The 17165-nt window shown below is 50.1% G+C and overlaps 1 protein-coding gene and 1 pseudogene across 1 annotated transcript; both read left to right on the forward strand.

Annotated features, from left to right (window-relative positions):
* Positions 1-10082: 10082 nt before the first annotated feature.
* Positions 10083-11654, forward strand: LOC114218809 (ubiquitin-conjugating enzyme E2 U pseudogene; annotated as a pseudogene).
* Positions 11655-15514: 3860 nt separating this feature from the next.
* THRSP (thyroid hormone responsive) lies at positions 15515-15964 on the forward strand. The gene has a single exon (XM_028116073.2). The coding sequence runs from the start codon at positions 15515-15517 to the stop codon at positions 15962-15964; it is 450 nt and encodes a 149-aa protein (XP_027971874.1).
* The last annotated feature ends 1201 nt before the right edge of the window (positions 15965-17165 follow it).

Below are 17165 nucleotides of genomic sequence, written 5' to 3' on the forward strand. Positions count from 1 at the left end.
CCAGGTGCCCTCTGAGATTCTTCTTCATAGTGCCCTGTGCTTTTCCCTCGTGACGAGTATTTGTTTGCTTATTTATTTAATGTCTGTCCCACCCGTTGGCTTCTAAGCTCTGCGAGGCAGCCCGTTTCCATATCTGTCCTGTTCACCACTCTCCTCCTGTGCCTGGCACAGTCGCCTGCTACACGCTAGGTCCCAAAGGAATGTTTGCTAAATGAAAAAGTGGCAAAGGAAAGGAACAAACGTTTATTATGCTCTTGCCCAATGCAATTATGGACCATCTCATTTTCTCTTCACAACAATCTTAGGAGGTACGTGTTGTTGTCCCATTTCGCTGATAAGGAACCCGAGGTCAGAGAGGGAGTGCGACTCTCCCAGAGTCATGCACCTTAGAGCCAGGGTTCCAATGCAGGTCTCCCTGATGTCACAGCTGTGCTTTTTCCGGGGTGCCCCTCTGTGCCCTACTCAGGTGCTCACAATGGGCAAAGAGGAGGAGGGACTGACCAGCGGAACTCGCATGAATCATTCCTGGACAAACAGAAACTTCAGGGAGCAAATAGTGTCTGCTTTGGCCACTCCCCTGGGACCGAACCACTCCCAGACCCTCTTGGGCACACACCCTGCCAGCCCAGCCAGGAAACCATTCTCTTCCCTGTTTGCCCTCCTGTTTTCAGCCTGGCCCTATCTGGTCTGTAAGTCTCTGCAAACACCCTGTACTTTGCCTTTCTCTGTAGAGCTGCCCATGGCTAATCATCTGCTTGCCAAATTCCGAGGGCGGGTCCTGGGCACCAAGTGTGTGGCGTGTCCCTGAGATCCGCATACGGGCCAGTTCACTAGCTGGTGCAAACAAAGCAAGGGGCTCTCCTGCTGAGTCTGCAGGACCACACAGCAGCCCAGGCTGGGGGGAGGATCTTTTCTTTCCTTCTTCCTTTGCTCCCAGACCCTGCCCAGTTCCCTCTTTACAATCATTGCCCCCCAAATGGGGCGGGGGGAGCTTCTGAGATGCGGAGTCATGTGTTTTTTGTTGTTGTCTTGAGCTGGAAATCGTTACACAGGTGTGTTTACTTTTTGTGAAAATTACTTGGGTGCATTCCTCTGTGGACAAAATTATATGTCAATAAAAAGTTTGTTTAAAAAAAAATCATTGCGGGGCGCCTGGGTGGCTCAGTTGGTTAAGCAACTGCCTTCAGCTCAGGTCATGATCTCAGGGTCCTGGGATCGAGCCCCGCATCGGGCTCCCTGCTCCGCGGGAAGCCTGCTTCTCCCTCTGACCCTCCCCCTGCTTGTGTTCCCTCTCTCGCTGTCTCTCTCTCTCTGTCAATTAAATAAATCAATAAAATCTTTAAAAAAAAAAATCATTGCTACCCACTCCTGCCCCAGGGTTCCTCTCTACTCCCTCAATATTCCCTCAAACCCATCCAGAGACCCTTCTCATCTAAGAGTTTCTGACAGAAGCCTCCCCAGCAGAGACAGGGTAACATGAAGGAAGCAATGTGGGCAGTGGCCCAAGTGCTGGGACCTCCTGAGTCCTCGGGTCCCACTCCTGGTGGGCAGCCCCCACAACCCCGCCCTGGCATCTGGTGAAGCCCTGAAGGCTTCTCTCTGGTACAGGCTGAGTGAGAGCTTGGATACCCTCTCTACTCCTCCCGGGATCGCTTTTCTAGGGCATGCTAGCAGCCTCTAGCCCAGATACTGCATGGGAGCTAGGGTACTGCCACCTACTGTCACTGAGAAGAGCAGCTCCGATGCCTTGTACTCAGGACCTCTGCCCTTAGGTTCCTGGAGAGGAATGATCTGCATCCCATCCAGCTCCCCATTCACTGGCTGCCTGCCCTAGTGTTTGGGCCCCCTGCTTCTCACACAGCCCCAGCACACCCTAACCCAGAGGAAGGGGGCTGCTGTGCACAACCTAGTAGGTGGTGGGAGCAGAACTCCTGCAGCTTAACCCAGCAGGAGTGTCAGACTAGGCTTCTGGTGACAAGCTCCAGCTCCTTAAACAACCAGGGAACTTCTTAGAAGGCTGTCAATGTCCTCTGAGTTGGGGCAGAGGTCATGCTGCCCCCATTACACACATCCACTAATAAGATTTGAAGCATACCATTTTAAAGTTTGGTTTGAACATGAATGCCCTTTTTTTTCCATCTAGGATCGTGAGGATATCCCCCATATCATTAAGGGCTCTGCAGAACCCCATCTGTAATGACCACACGGTTTGTGCTATATGTATGTATCATAAATCTATCAAGCCACATTTCATTTCTTCCTTCTCTCTTTTTTTTCCTTTACTATAAATAGCACTGCAAGAAGCATCCTTTACATCTAAGGCACTGTGCAAGGAATATGGACTTTTTTGAGGATCTTATTCCCCATTCCCAAATGACGAGGAAGGCTGTGCCCACCATCCAGGCGCACACGGTGTGGTTGCCTCAGATTCTGTTTTTGCCCCAAGTTCAGAGTTGACCCCGCAGACCCCGCAGGCCCCACAGCGGGCTACAAGGGCTGAACGCACAAGCTGGTTTGCAGGCAGGGCCCGACACTCAGCCAGGTCACCTCCACTGCCCGTGGCTTCCTGGGATCGGGAGCACTGACTTTTTCTGTACTGGTCAGACACACCAGCTAAGCCATTCCCCCCGCCTCCACCTCCTGCTCCATGTTCTCTTTTCTTTCTCCTGCCTTCTCCTTCTTCTCCCTTTCTCTTCCTTTTCTGTCTCTCCTTCCTTTTGTTTTCTCCTTCTCCCTCCACGTCTCCACTCTGTGTCTCCCCTTTGACTTGGAGCTTCTTTCTCTCTGCCTCTTTTCTCTCCGCTTCCTCTGCGGCTCTACTCTTTTCCCTCACCTTTGCACCTTCCTCCTGGAACTCAGCCTTGTTTCTCTTGTCTCTTTTCTCCTTCCCCTCTGGGGCTCTCTGTCCTCTACCCACCACTCCTGCCGTGTGAGTCATAATTTCCCCTGGGAGATAAGGCAGCCTTTTTCCCGATAGGCCTTGATCTGAAGGAGCAGTGAGTTTGCCTCCCACAAAGGGCAAAGCTAACAGATCTCGGAATGGGGAGCTGCCTGGTAAACCAGCATGACTCAGGGCTTCCAGGTTGGGAGAATCACCGTCCATCAATCAAGCTGCCCTTAGAGGCTTTGTCATCCTGGGGGCCAGCATGCTGTGCGTGATGACTCACCAGGACAGCCTTGGCATGGTGGCAGCCATGCCAAGGGGGTGGGGAGGGGCGCTGGAGTTTATGATGTTGCCCCTGGGAGGACACCTCCTCTCTGTGGGCAGGCCCAGGGCTGGATGCTGGGGACCCAGGAATGCAGCAGATTCAGGTCTCACAGCCATGTTTGTCACTGTGTGGCCTCACATCACAATCGTCAGGTAGGATGTTTATAACAATTCAGGTTGCTGGGCCCTAATTCATCTTTATTAAACCAGAATATCTGGGGATGGGAGTCAGGAACCTTCACATTAAAGATCATTTTGATGCAAAGGCTGGTAAGTATCTGTTAGACTTCTAGATGCACACACCGTCTGTTCCAGTAGCCCATTCCTGGGACTTTCTTCTAACAAAATATTCCCACATGTATTATGCACGGGGATTTTTTTTTGCAGTATTGTTTGTATTATCAAAAAATTGAGAACACCTTGAATGTAATGTCCATTAGAGAATGGTTAAATAAATGATGATGTCTCCTACTGTGCAATAATATTCAGCCATTAGAAAAGAATGCAGCATTCATAGAGACAGAAAGGTGATTAGAGGTTACCAGGGTTTGTGGGGTAGGGATTAAGGAGTTTGCTTAATGGGTACAGAGGTCCTGTTTGGGGTGTTGAAAATTTTGGAGGCTGGTGATGGTTGCACAATACTGTGAATGTAATTAATGTTACTAAATTGTATACTTAAACATGGTTGAAATGGCAAATTTTATGTTTTATATATATAAATATATATACACAATAAAAAGAAAAGAGAATAAGGTAGAATCACATGCACTAACATGGAAAGATACCCAAGGTAGATTGTTCAGTGAAAATGGCAATTGTGGACCAAGAAGTATAGTAAGAATTATTAAATTCTGTGTGTGTTTGTGTGCGCGTGTGTGTGCGTGCACGTGCATGCCAGGAAAAGACAATAAGGAATCATACCACCCTCTTAAAAGTGGTTGTCACTGGAGGTTAAGATTGACAGGACAGGCAGGAAAAGAGAGACTCTTTGTCCTTTCTATGATATCAAAAAGAGGGGCGCCTGGATGGCTCAGGCAGTTAAGCAGCTGTCTTGGGTTCAGGTCATGATCCCAGGGTCCTGGGATCGAGCCCCGCATCGGACTCCCTGCTCAGCAGGGAGCCTGCTTCTCCCTCTCCCTCTGCCTGCCGCTCTGCCTACTTGTGCTCTCTATCTCTCCGTCAAATAAATCAATAAAATCGTTTAAAAAGAAAAAAAAAAGAAGTGGTGGGGTTATGGGTAATTTTGGATTTTGGGGGGTATTTTTCATACAAAAAATGGGGGCACCTGGGTGGCTCAGTCGGTTAAGTGGCTGCCTTCTGCTCAGGTCATGATCCGAAGGTCCTGGGATCCAGCTCCGCTTTGGGCTCCCTGCTCCATGGGGAGCCTGCTTCTCCCTCTGCCTGCCGCTCCCCCTGCTTGTATTCTCTCTGTCAAATAAATAAATAAAATCTTTAAAAAAATGTAAACACACTCAACAAAACAAATACCATCCTTGTTCTCAAAGAGCTCAGAATCGAGTGAGATTGAGATAATTCCAACCAAACACTGTTTGTGACAAGACCTGCGGAAACACGGTGGAGGGGGTCACAGTCAGGGAAGTCTTCCAGGAGGAGGCAACATTTTGGCTCTGGCCTTCAAAAACCACAAGGAGTCAGCTAAGTGGAGAAGCGGAGCTAGAACTCTTCTGGGGGAAGGAAAGACAAAGGTTAGAGAGAAAGCATGAAGTTAGGGAAGTGTCTGTGACGCCCAGGAGCTGAAATGCGGCGGCATGCCTTGCGCGCAGCAGCGGGAGAGTGAAAGTTTTCTGCGCGGGGGGTGGAGGGGTGGGGGGGTGACAATCGATTGATCCGAATTTGTGTTTTGGGTAGATCCTCTGATGAGGTCTTTTCTGGGCTGAGGTTGGAGACCCTGCTCCCTGGCAAAGTCTGGAAATTAATAAGGTGTAAACAGAGTCTTTCCCAGTCACCTCAGAATTTCAGCTGAGGCCCCAAAGGCTGAGACATTGGCAGAGTTGCTGACCCTGAACAGAGAGGCTGGACCACCTGTGCCGTACCCCGAAGGAGGGAGGGCAGGGCAAAGACCGCCTCCTCACCTACTCCTGGCCACAGGGAGCAAGCTAAATCCCCAGGAAGGTGGGAGGACACTCTCCTTGGAGAGGTGTCGGAGCACTCGGCTCTGCCTGTCCTCCAACCCACTCTTCACCAGGGACTGGAAGAAGCTGTCGTCCCCTCACCTCGAACCAGGAGAGGCTTCAGGAGAACTATTTTGGGAGTCTGAGGTCTGGAATCTGGTGGCAGCTGGCAAATGAGGGGCTCCTGGCAAGGGGCTGTTTCCTGTGCAGCACGTGCAGACCCCACAGAAAGGAGCAGAATGTAGGCCTTCTGGAAAAGGACCCCGCGGAAGAGGGCTTCCATTTAGGGGTGAGGGGACCCCAGCAGAAAGAGGCTGGAGGTGTAAGGAGGAATGCTGAAGCAGAGGGGTTGTAAGGAGCCCGCAGGAGGAGGCACCTCCCTCTTTAGGGGTACTGCACTGGACAGTGCGGTGCGTCTCCAAGGAAGCCCATCAAAGTGCCCCTAAGAGAAGGTGTCCGCATAAGGACCCTGCCACGCCCAAGTGACCTCCGAGGCTGTGACTTCGCCTCCCCCGCCGCCCCGGCCAACCAGAAGTTGCCCCGGGGAGGGGCGGCAGCGGCACGCCAGCGCCAGGGCGCCCAGGCTCCTCCCCAGCCCGCAGGTGTCCCAGCCCGAGGTGGCCGGAACCGCGGGAGGTTTGCTGTAACGCAGGCCTGCACTTAAGTAATCACCCAACAAGAAACGGGAAACTCAGAAAAGCTAGGGGACCTGCCGAGATTTCATCCGGGAACAGTGAAGCATGAGTCCACAAAATCCGTTCGAAAGGGCAATGGCAGGGAAAAAAGAAATCGCCTTTGTGCTTTCACCTACTGAGTCAAGCCCCTTTAATAAGTAGCTACAAAACATTAAAGACGTCTATCTTGTGAGTGGGGTCCTGGAACGATAGTAAGATTTTCCTCCCACTCTCTCCCCTATCGGCCAACCCTTTTCTATTAAAACGAGGCGGACAATTACCGCCTGGAAACTCGTGTGTTTCCGCTGGCGACGAGTCCCGGCTCGCTGGCTGGGGTTCAGGATCCGCGTCGCTCCAGGCTGCGGAGCTGAGGTCCTCGCCGGCCCTGCATCGCCCCCTGCTGGCGGGAACCGCAGAGGTCGGCGCCCCGCCCGCCCTTCCCCGAGCCCGCAGTTTTTGCGGCGAAGCACCCCTTGGTGCGCGAAGCGGGCAGAAGAAGGGTGTACCCTTGCAGCCAGGACGGGGGCCGCCTATCTGATAGGGGAGGGAGCCGATCTGGTCGGAAAGGTCAGCGGAGGGGGTGAGCCCGGGCAAAAGGGGGTGAGGTAGGAAGAGGGGAAGCAAGGCTTTGGAAGTTACTGCGGAGGGTGCGGTTATATTGAGGAGTCATCAGTATTTTTGCTATTTTGTGTGTCTGGGCTTTTTGCTCAAGTTGGTACCTTTGCCTGGAAAACATTTCCCACTTTTCCTTTTTTTTTTTTTAAGAACTTAATGTATTCAAATATATTGAGAATGAATATGAAAACAATTCATGTGCCTATTACTCAGCTTGAGAAATAAGACCTAATAAATATAAAGTACCCTTTCACCACCACCCGTGGCTCCTTAAATTCATGTTTTCATTCCCATGTAAATTTTTATTTACTGTTTATGTATGTATTCATAAATATAGATGCAGGAAATCAGAAAAATTGTGATAGATATATCCTTTCTTCTATATATACTGTATAGAATATATGCTACATATGTATACTTTCAAATATACTATAGTTATACAGGGAGAGGGAGAAACATTCCCCCCCTTAGCACCCTGCCTTTAAGATTGTTCTCGTCTTTCCCTGACTTGCGAACTCCACAAAGTTGTTACCCCTTCAGGAAGCTGAAAGATGGTCAAGAGGGTGCAGCTGTCGCCCCTCTCATCCTACTTCAGCCACATCATTTTCTTCTCAACTTATTTTATTCATTGGGCTTCTGTACAAAGTTTCATTTAAAGAACTAGCATGGTAGGTTAAAACAAAGTGGAAAGGGTTGAGGAGTGTGGTAGGCGCAATGTCCTAATCCTAGCATCTGTGATTATGTTAGATTGCATGGCAAAGGGGAATGAAGGGTACAGACGGAATTAAGACTGCTAATCAGTGAACCTTGAGATAAGATTATCCTGGATTACCCAGGTGGGTCTAACAAAATAACAACAGTTCTTGTAACTAGAAGAGAAAGACCAGAAAGGTGGCAATATGAGAAAGCTTTTGCTGGCTTTGAAACTGGAGGAAGGGGCCACCAACCGAGAAATGCAGGCAGCACTCTGGCCTGGGTCCCAGTCTAAGGGCCAGCCCTGTGGGCAGAGTGAGAGGTCCCCCCAGCAAGGGTGTCTCCTGGAGGTCTTCTGTCAGGGACTGGCCATCTTGAAAGGAGGCAGCTGAGCCAAGGCCCCATCACCACTGAGGTTTCTGGAGTCCAGGTACTGGTGTTGACAGCCTGCCCCCGAGGGTTTCCCCTGAGGGGGAGCTCAGTAAAAGTGGGTCAAGTGAACAAAATGGAAGAAAGAGTGAAGAAATAGCTGGGAAGCACACCAAGGTAGACAGATCCCCATAGTTTTTATTCATGCATCCTTTCAGTCAATAAACTAAGGAAACTTTCTTTTTTTTTTTTTAAAGATTTTATTTATTTGAGCGAGAGAGAATGAGAGAGAGAGAGCACGAGAGGGAAGAGGGTCAGAGGGAGAAGCAGACTCCCCGCTGAGCAGGGAGCCCGATGCGGGACTCGATCCCGGGACTCCAGGATCATGACCTGAGCCGAAGGCAGTCGCTTAACCAACTGAGCCAGCCAGGCGCCCCTAAGGAAACTTTCTTGAGCGCTTGTGGTCCTGGAGTCACAAGGAAGAATTAGACCAATTTCTTGTCCACAGGGGGTCCCAAGTAGAAGAGAGACAGACATGTTTTCTGTATGAGTGACTAATCTTGTCTGGTCACAGATTTTTTAAAAATATTTAATTTATTTATTTGACAGAGAAGGAACACAAGCAGGGGGAATGGGAGAGGGAGAAGCAGGCTTCCCGCTGAGCAGGGAGCCCGATGTGGGGCTCAATCCCAGGACCCTGGGTCCATGACCTGAGCTGAAGGCAGATGCTTAATGACTGAGCCACCCAGGCGCCCCTGGTCACAGAATTTTTAAATATCATAGCCCTATTGTAAATGATACATATATCAGTGAAATCCTTCCAGGGGAGTGAATAAAACATGATTAGAAATATAAATTGGAGAGGCGCCTGGGTGGCTCAGTCGGTTAAGCGTCTGCCTTCAGCTCAGGTCATGATCTCAGGGTCCCAGGATTGAGCCCCACGTTGGGCTCCCCACTCAGCAGGGAGTCTGCATCTCCCTTTCCCTCTGCCTCTCCCCCTGCTTGTGCTCTCTCTCTCTCTCTCAAATGAAGAAATAAGAAAAGAAGTATAAATTGGAGCCTCAGTTTTTTGTCAATAAAGTAGAGGTAGGGTTGCATGATCCCTATAATACACTCGACTCTGATAGTCTGGACCTTTGACCCATCTGCAAGGGAGCACTTCTGCCTCTGCCTCTCACTCAGCGAGCCCAGAAGCCCTTAGGCTGACCCCAACCTAGTTGCATTAGTGGGAGGAAGGACTGGGCCCTCCCAGAACTGAGGGACGGGAGTGACAGGGAGGAAGTTGGGAGTGGAGGCTGGATGGAAAGACCTGCCAATTTCCTGGGTCTCCTCTGGTCAGCAAACAGTGAAGTTTGCGGTGGATTCCCTGAACTGCAGAGATGCCTGTATTCTCAAGTAACAGAAAAGGCCCGGGCCTCTTAGGGTGACATGAGGACTCCAGAGAAGGGACCCTGCCGCTCCCTCAAATAGCTCTCTTAGCTGGCCAATGGACTCTTGATGCCTCAAAATTCTCCATTCAGAAGACAGTGGGATTGGGGGGGGGGTTGTTTTTAGCTTGAAAGAGTCTCTACTTAGTCCAACTCCTCAATTTTGCTGAGACCCAGAGAGGTAGAGTGACTTGTTTAAGGTTACCCAGGGAATTAGTTGAGTCTTTAAGGAGAATATTTTATGATCAGTAGTACTGGTTGTTCCCTCTGCCTCGGAGATAGATCCTCCAGAAACCGAGAGCATTGAGGTCTCAGCACCGGTATTTCTTCTCCCCTGGGGTAATAACTATGTTTGGAGTGAATGCTTGACTCCCTGGCCACAGACATGCCCTGGGGATCTTGTTGAAATGCAGTTTCCAGGGGCTCCTGGGTGGCTCAGTCAGTTAAGCATCTGCCTTTGGCTCAGGTCATGATCCCGGGGTCCTGGGATTGACTCCAGCATGGGGCTCCTTGCTCAGCGGGAAGCCTGCTTCTCCCTCTGCCTGCCGACCCCCCTGCTTGTGCTCTGTCTCTGGCTCTCTCTCTGGCAAATGAATAAATAAAATCTTAAAAAAAAGGGGGGGCTGCCTCTGCTTCCCCCTCTCGCACCCGCTTCACGCACGAACAACATGAGCTGTCCCAGGTGCTCCTCCAAGTTTGCTTTGAGCCTGGGCTGTGAGCTGGCACTGCAGTGACACACCGCAGTTGAGAACGTGCCTGTTTTCCTTCTGGAAGTCTCGGTTAGGAGGAGTCAGAGGAGAAAGAAAAGTCTCTGTTGTAAATCCAACTTAGAGGCACTTTCCTTGGGAGGACAGAGCTTTCTGGGGCTCTAGAAAACAAGTAGTTTACGTGAGTTTAGTAGGTGTGGGAGCGTGACCCATAATCTCAGACACCTGTCTCAGAGTAAACGCTAGGCGTGTGGGGACAAGTGCCAGACCCTTTGCTGCCTTATCATGCACTGCAGAGCTTACTTCTTGCTGGAAAGAGACTTCCAAGAGTTGAAGGAGAGCAATTTTAAGGGTATTACCGCCTTTCCTGTAAGTGAAGATCTAATGGAATGGGGAGCCAATATTGAAGGTCTACAAAATACATTTTGGCATGGATTATTCTTCCAACTGAAAATAAACTTTACATCACAATACAATTTTGTCCGTCCAGTTGCGAAATTCCTAACAATTCCCTTTCATCCAAATGTAGACCAAAATACTGGTCGGGCTTGTATAGATATTTTGGATGACCCCGATAAGTGGAATAAAAGCTATACCTTGAGGAGCATCTTACTTACTCTCCAGGTTATGCTTTCTAATCCAGTGCTAGAAAATCCAGTGAATTTGGAAGCAGCCCAAATGCTGATTAAAGATGAATCTCTGTACAAACAAGAAGTTCTAAGATTTTTCAACCAACCAACACAATTGAGAAATAACAGCCCTGAGTTTCCTAAAGATCCAGATAAACTTATCAGATCAACTAAAGCAATCTCATTTAATGATTACTACAAGACATGGTCTGGAATAGCAACATGAAAAGCCACAGATACTATGGAAGTCCATGTAAGGTGGTCTAGCCTTATCTTATGTCCTTTTGTATATATTAATCTCCTAATTATTAAAAAAAGAAAAAGAAAAAATGCAGTTTCCAATTTAGTAGGTCCTGGGCAGGCCCTGAGAATCTGCATTCCTGACAAGCTCTCTGGTGATTAGATGCTGCTGGTCTGCAAACCACACCTGTAGTAAGTAGCAAGGCTCTAGCTATTTTATTTTATTTTACTTTGTTTCTAGTACATGTCACAATGTGATAGTATCATATTTATCTGTGCATATGTTCACTGTGGCTTTCTCCCTGCTAGATACAAACTGTCTGAGTGAGGTGCCTTGTCTGCTTTGTGCCTTGTTATATCTCCGGGCCCAGCACAGTGCAGACACAGGAAGCCCTCAATATGTGAGGTCCCCTGGGTGGAAAAGGGGCCAAGTTCTGGAGGGCAGGGACCTAGATGTCCTATTTCCTCCTGCCTCCCTGTGGCATAGCAGGGAGTAGGAATGCATCAAAGGGGTTCAGTATCTGGGGGTGGGGGTAGAACAGCTCTTGACTCTTGCCCCCTTGTGTTTCTCAATAGGTCAGGACTGAAGTAACAGTGCAAAGAAAAACAGCCTGAGGCTCACAGATAGCAGATGACGCATAAGTATAAAAGTCATTTTTAAAATTAGGAAACTTGTTGCAACCTTAGTCTGAGTTCATTATCTGGCTGCCTGGACCCAAGCCCAGCCAGGGTCGCTTGGACACTGGCAGTTCCCGAGCACTATTTGTTCATCCTACCCCTGGTACCACATTCACATGGTGTTCCTGACCTGACCCTTGGGGCCCTTTACCCCAGTCCATCTGGGGCCCAGATCAGTTTATCCAACTTGGGGAATTCAGATCCCCTGAGGGTGAGGCCACCAGCAGCTTTGTGGAGGTCATTCCAGGAAGTGCCTCACTCAACCTCAGTTTCCCCACCTAAGAGCAGGGAAGCAAGGGAGGGGGAGAGGGGGAAGACTGGGGAAACCCAGTGACGCTTGAGGTCTAGTCTAGCTTCTGCTACCTCTCCCACTCACCGGTGGCCAGGACTTCCTTACTAGCAGTGGCCCAGCTGAACCAGATCATCTCCCAACTCTGGGATGTAGCATCTGGAGAGCAAAGACCCCTGAGTCCAGTGGACCTTGCTGAAGCAGAGCCATCTATCCTGCCCCACCACACCCCCTGAAAATAAAGACCCCATGTTCCTTCTTTCCTGCCTTCCTCCATTCCCCTCCCCACTCCTAGAACTTGTCTGAGTTTGGCCTATCCCGAGATGGGGTTAGGACATAAATGCAGAGGCAGAATGACACAGAAGGCTCGGCAACCGTGTGCTCAGGTGGAGGCTCCCAAAGTCTGAGCTCGAGGGGCCCTCACAAAGATCAGCCCCCTCATTGAACAGATGGGGTAGAGGAGGCCCAGGGAGGCCTCAGTTGGCCCCGGGCCACTGGGTCAAAGATGAAGAAGCTGCCACTTGCAGGGCACTTCTGGCCTGCCCACCATGCCAGGATCAGCTCTCCCAGCCCTGTCCACATCACACTTTCTAGTCCTGAGCCAGAGACCGGGGGCTGGGTTCAAAAGGCAGGGTCATGCCCTCAGAGACCTGGACATGGATTCAGAAGGAGTTATACAACCAGGGCTGGCAGGGCCTTCCCTTCAGAGAGCTCCCAACCCTTCCCTTTATAGCCATGGACACCAGAGCCCAGGGAGCCTACCTGCAAGAGGGCCTGGCAGCAGCCCCAAACCCAAACCACAGGGTCCAGCCTCGTGGTCTTTGGCTGTACCCACTCCTCAGCCATCCTGGATGTCTGAATACAAAGGAAGCCCCACTTTCCGGAGGAGAAAACATTTTAAGGATATTTTTCCTGGGCGCCTGGGTGGCTCAGTTGGTTAAGCGACTGCCTTTGGCTCAGGTCATAATCCTGGAGTCCCAGGATCGAGCCCCACATTGGACTCTCTGCTCAGTGGGGAGTCTGCTTCTCCCTCTCCCTCTGCCTGCAGCTCCCCCTGCTCATGCTTTCTCTCTCTCTCAAATAGATGCAATCTTTTTTTTTTTTTTAAGAATATTTTTCCTGGGATGCCTGGATGGCTCAGTTGGTTAAGCTTCTGTCTCTTGGTTTTGGCTCAGGTCATGATCTCAGGGTCATGGGATCGAGCCCCAAGTGGAGCCCCCCTGTTGGGCTCTACACTCAGTGCGGAGTCGGCTTGTCTCTCTCCATCTGCTCCTTCCCCCCACTCTGCTCACTCTCTCTCTCTCTAAAAAAATAAAATCTTTGAAAAAAAGGATGTTTTTCCCAATAAAGGTCAAAAATAAGCAAAAAATGTTTTAAAGCTGGAAATGAATCAATCAAATCTTAAGTAACCTGTAAAAATTAAATTGTTTCTCTTACTCTATTAAAACTTGCTCTTTTCTACTCATAGTTTAGGAAACAGTTTTATGCAAAAGCTTCATCCCGCTGACCAGTGGAGATAATCCTGGGGTCATGTGTCTTGCTAAGAGTTTTGCTTACAGTAAAATACTGGGAGAGCAACCTGGACGATGCAGACTTTTGGGACAGGAGCACAGCACATCCCTCCTTCCCTGAGGAGTGATTCTGGAAAAGAGGCTCTCGTTAGCATCTGCATTTGCACGCCACTCCTGGGGGGCCAGGTGTGGCTGCAGCCGCTTGGGCTCCCTCACCTGCCGGAGTCCTCACTACTGCCTCCTGTCGAGCCAGGGACCCTGTTTTTCAAGGTGACTGGACATTATGACCAAAGACCCTAGAATGTATGGAGAAGTGAATCTAATGGTCATTATTCAGCTCGTATCTATGGAGCATTTGCAGCGCTGGGCCCTGGGACAGGTACAAAATGAACTGAAATGTGTGTAGCAGGTCCTGGAATGGAGGAATAAAAGAGGGCTTGGGAAAGCAGAATGAAGACAGAAGTGCCAGAAGGCAGTGCACCTTTACTGAGGTCTTGCAGTATGCCAGATATTTGATAAACATCACCGGTAATCCTCACAATGACCTGTCAGTAGGAGTTATTACTCATCCCAACTCCTCCTTGCCTGAGAACTAACAACGTGTATTCTTAGGCAGATTAATTTACCTCCGTAGGCCCCAATTTCCTCCTCGGTAAAAGGGGAACTCCTACCACACATGTCCTTGTTGGGAGGATTGAATTCTGTTTTAAGCACTTTTGCTTCGAAAAGTAGGCCCTCAATCAGGGTCATGATGATTACACCAGAGAAGGAAGCTGAGGCTCAGACAGGATCACTAGCAGACAGGAGCTCAGACTAGGGAGGAGCTAAAGGGAGGTAGAATTCAGTTCAACATAAAGATGAACTTTTTTTTTTTTTAAAGATTTATTTATTTATTTGAGAGAGAGAATGAGAGAGATAGAGAGCACGAGAGGGAAGAGGGTCAGAGGGAGAAGCAGACTCCCTGCTGAGCAGGGAGCCCGATGCGGGACTCGATCCCGGGACTCCAGGTTCATGACCTGAGCCGAAGGCAGTCGCTTAACCAACTGAGCCACCCAGGCGCCCAAAGATGAACTTTCTTACAGCTCTGGCCATAGGCATGGGAGGGATTGGACAAGTGGACGATGGTTAGTCAGGAGGGTGCAGAGGGGGCTCCCACCCTGCGGTGGGGGTGAGGGTGGCTTAGGTGAGAGAAGATCCCCTCCCTGTGCTCTCCTCCTCCTCTCTCCCCACAGCTGGGGCAGAAGGTGCCTAGCAGATCTTTCCACCCAGGTGCTGTGAGCAGGTGCCTGAACCAGAACTTGACTCTGACATTTGTTGCACAACTGTGAGCCTCTCTTTGGGCCTCAATTTTCTTTGTTATCCCATAAATAAATATAGCCAATGCAGTGTGTGAACTGTGATAATGTGACTGGGCAAAGGATTGTTGTCTTCCAGGACTGAAAATCAAAGGACTAGGTCAGTGGTGAAGAAGCACTGTAACTTGTGGAATTACAGGTGAGAGTTGAGAGAGAGCTGCATTCATCTAGGATCAGCCAGGAACCGTGCTTTGTGGTTTAGAAAGCATTTTCATGGGCTTTATCTTCTTTGATCCTCTCAACACCTCGAATTTACAGCTAAGGAAATGGATCCAGTTAACTTGTATAACTTAGGCAACCTCGTACATCAGTCTAGAGCACTGACTGGAGGTGGGAGAGAGGTGGGGCTGGGCTGGCATCCCAGCTCTAATGGGGCCACAGGCAAGTCACTCTAACCCAGGGTAGAGCTTGATGCGAAATCAGGTGTTCAATAAGTGTTAGCCAGCAAACAACCAGAAAACACAGCTGGGAAGTGACAGGATTGGGCTTCTGGCTCCCATGTCAGTGCTCTTTGTCCCACACTAAGCTGTTTCATATCAAGACCCTCCTCCCTAGTTCATTTCAAAGCCAGGGCACCCCAGGTTGAACAAGTGCACCATGCACGAGGAGGTTGGCAGTGACGAGGCAGCCTGGTCTCAGAGAACCTGAAAGAATTCATGACTCCCCTGGGGTCAGAGCACCGGTGGCCATTGGGAAACACTTCCCTCTGACTGGCAGGTCAAGCTGAGGAAGGAGGGGGTGGGCTCTTGCGGAGGCAGTCTTGGAGTGCTGAAATGCCAGGGAGCTGGCGGGTCTGTCTTCGGGCAGCTGGATCACCTGATATAGACACGGGTGCTCAAGCCCTGGGATTGGCCTAAAGAAGGGTTGTGTGGCCCCACTGGCTGGGCTTTGGCATGCTGTCAAACTGCTGTCACATCCAGACATAAAAGTATTGTCGAAATAGTGCTGGGACAGTGTGCTGGGCTTAGCAGGCAAGCAGCAGCCACCATGCAGGTGCAAACCAAGCACTACCCCAAGAACTGCCTGCTGACTGTCATGGACTGCTACTCAGCCATGGTGCGCAACATGGAGCAGGTGGTGATGATCCCCAGCCTCCTGCGGGACATGCAGCTGAATGGGCAGGGGCAGCAGGCTCAGGATGGGCCCCCCGATCTCTATAACTGCTTCACCATGCTCAAGGCCATCCGCGTGGATGTGGGCCATGGGCTACTGCCCCGAGAGGACTGGTGGTCCAAGGTGGCAGGTGCCAGAGCCCACGGGGCCGAGCATGAAGCTGCAGAGACAGAGGACAAGGAGGAAAGGGTGTTGGGGCAGCTGGACCTGGAAGCTCAGTTCCACCTGCACTTTTCCAGCCTTCATCACATCCTCACCCACCTTACCCTGAAAGCTGAGGAGGTGACAAGGAAATACCAGGAGATAATGGGACAGGCCATGTAGGCTTTGGACTCTAGGGAAGGTAATGGTGGCGTTGGGGGGGATCAGAGTCCACTGAGGGACATTCCAGGGGAGATGCAACCCAGTGGGAGCGGGAGAACCTGGGTCTCAGACAGGCACCCTCACTTCTGGGTATTAGGGCCATAACCTGGGAGGGCTCAGGGCTAGGCCTGTCTTACTGTCTTGACCCAGGCTTGGTAAGTAATGGCCGTGAACTGCAGGGTGATAGTAGGAAAGGTGGCCCGTGAATGCATACCTGTGTGCACATGTCTGTGCTTGCACATTTGTGCATTTACTAGTAAGTATGTGAATGCTTGGTCAATAGCCCGGGTTCAAGTTCTGACTCCACCACTAAGGCCTTGGTTTCACTGGCTCACTTCTCTGGGTTTCCGTTTCTTCACTGAAGAGTAATAGTAGTGGTAAAAATAACTACTGGCACTTTAATGGTTTTATAGTTTAAAATCACTTGCATGTCAATTTTCTAATGGAACCATCATTCCCTTTTACAGATGAAAAAACTGGGGGCCTGAGAAGTGAAAGGAGTCCAAGGTTACTCATGGAACGGCAGAGCCAACATGTGAATGAGCCCTGGGCTAACTCGAATCCAGTCCTCTTTCTCTGTGCTAGTGGATTGCCTTCGCGCCTTAGGATTCTGCAGCCTGGCTGCAGGTGGGGATTGGGGATTACAGGGTAGAGAGAAATCCCCCTCTTTGTGGGTCAACTATACTTCAATTAAAAAACAAACAGGGGCACCTGGGTGGCTCAGTTGGTTAAGTGTCTGCCTTCAGTTAGGGTCATGATCCCTGGGTCCTGGGAGCGAGTCCCACATCCAGGCTCCCTGCTCAGCGGAGAGCCTGCTTCTCCCTCTACCTCTGCTCCCCCCCCCCCTTTCTGTCTGGCTCTCTCTCAAATGAACAAACAAATAAATAAATGTTTAAAACAAAGGAACTAGAACAAAAATCCAACTTGATGGGACGCCTGGATGGCTCAGTCGGTTAAGCATCTGCCTTCAGCTCAGGTCATGATCCCGGGGTCCTAGGATTGAGTCCCGCATCAGGCTCCTCGATCAGTGGGGAGCCTGCTTCTCCCTCTGCCTGCCGCTCTCCCTGCTTGTGCTCTCTCTGACAAATAAATAAAATCTTTATTTTTTTTAAAGATTTTATTGATTTATTAATGAGACAGAGAGAGAGAGAGAGAGAGAGAG

Source organism: Eumetopias jubatus, unplaced genomic scaffold (assembly GCF_037043125.1).
Source record: "Eumetopias jubatus isolate StellerSeaLion01/CBP00866 unplaced genomic scaffold, mEumJub1_p1.0 scaffold_13, whole genome shotgun sequence".
Lineage (NCBI taxonomy): Eukaryota > Metazoa > Chordata > Mammalia > Carnivora > Otariidae > Eumetopias > Eumetopias jubatus.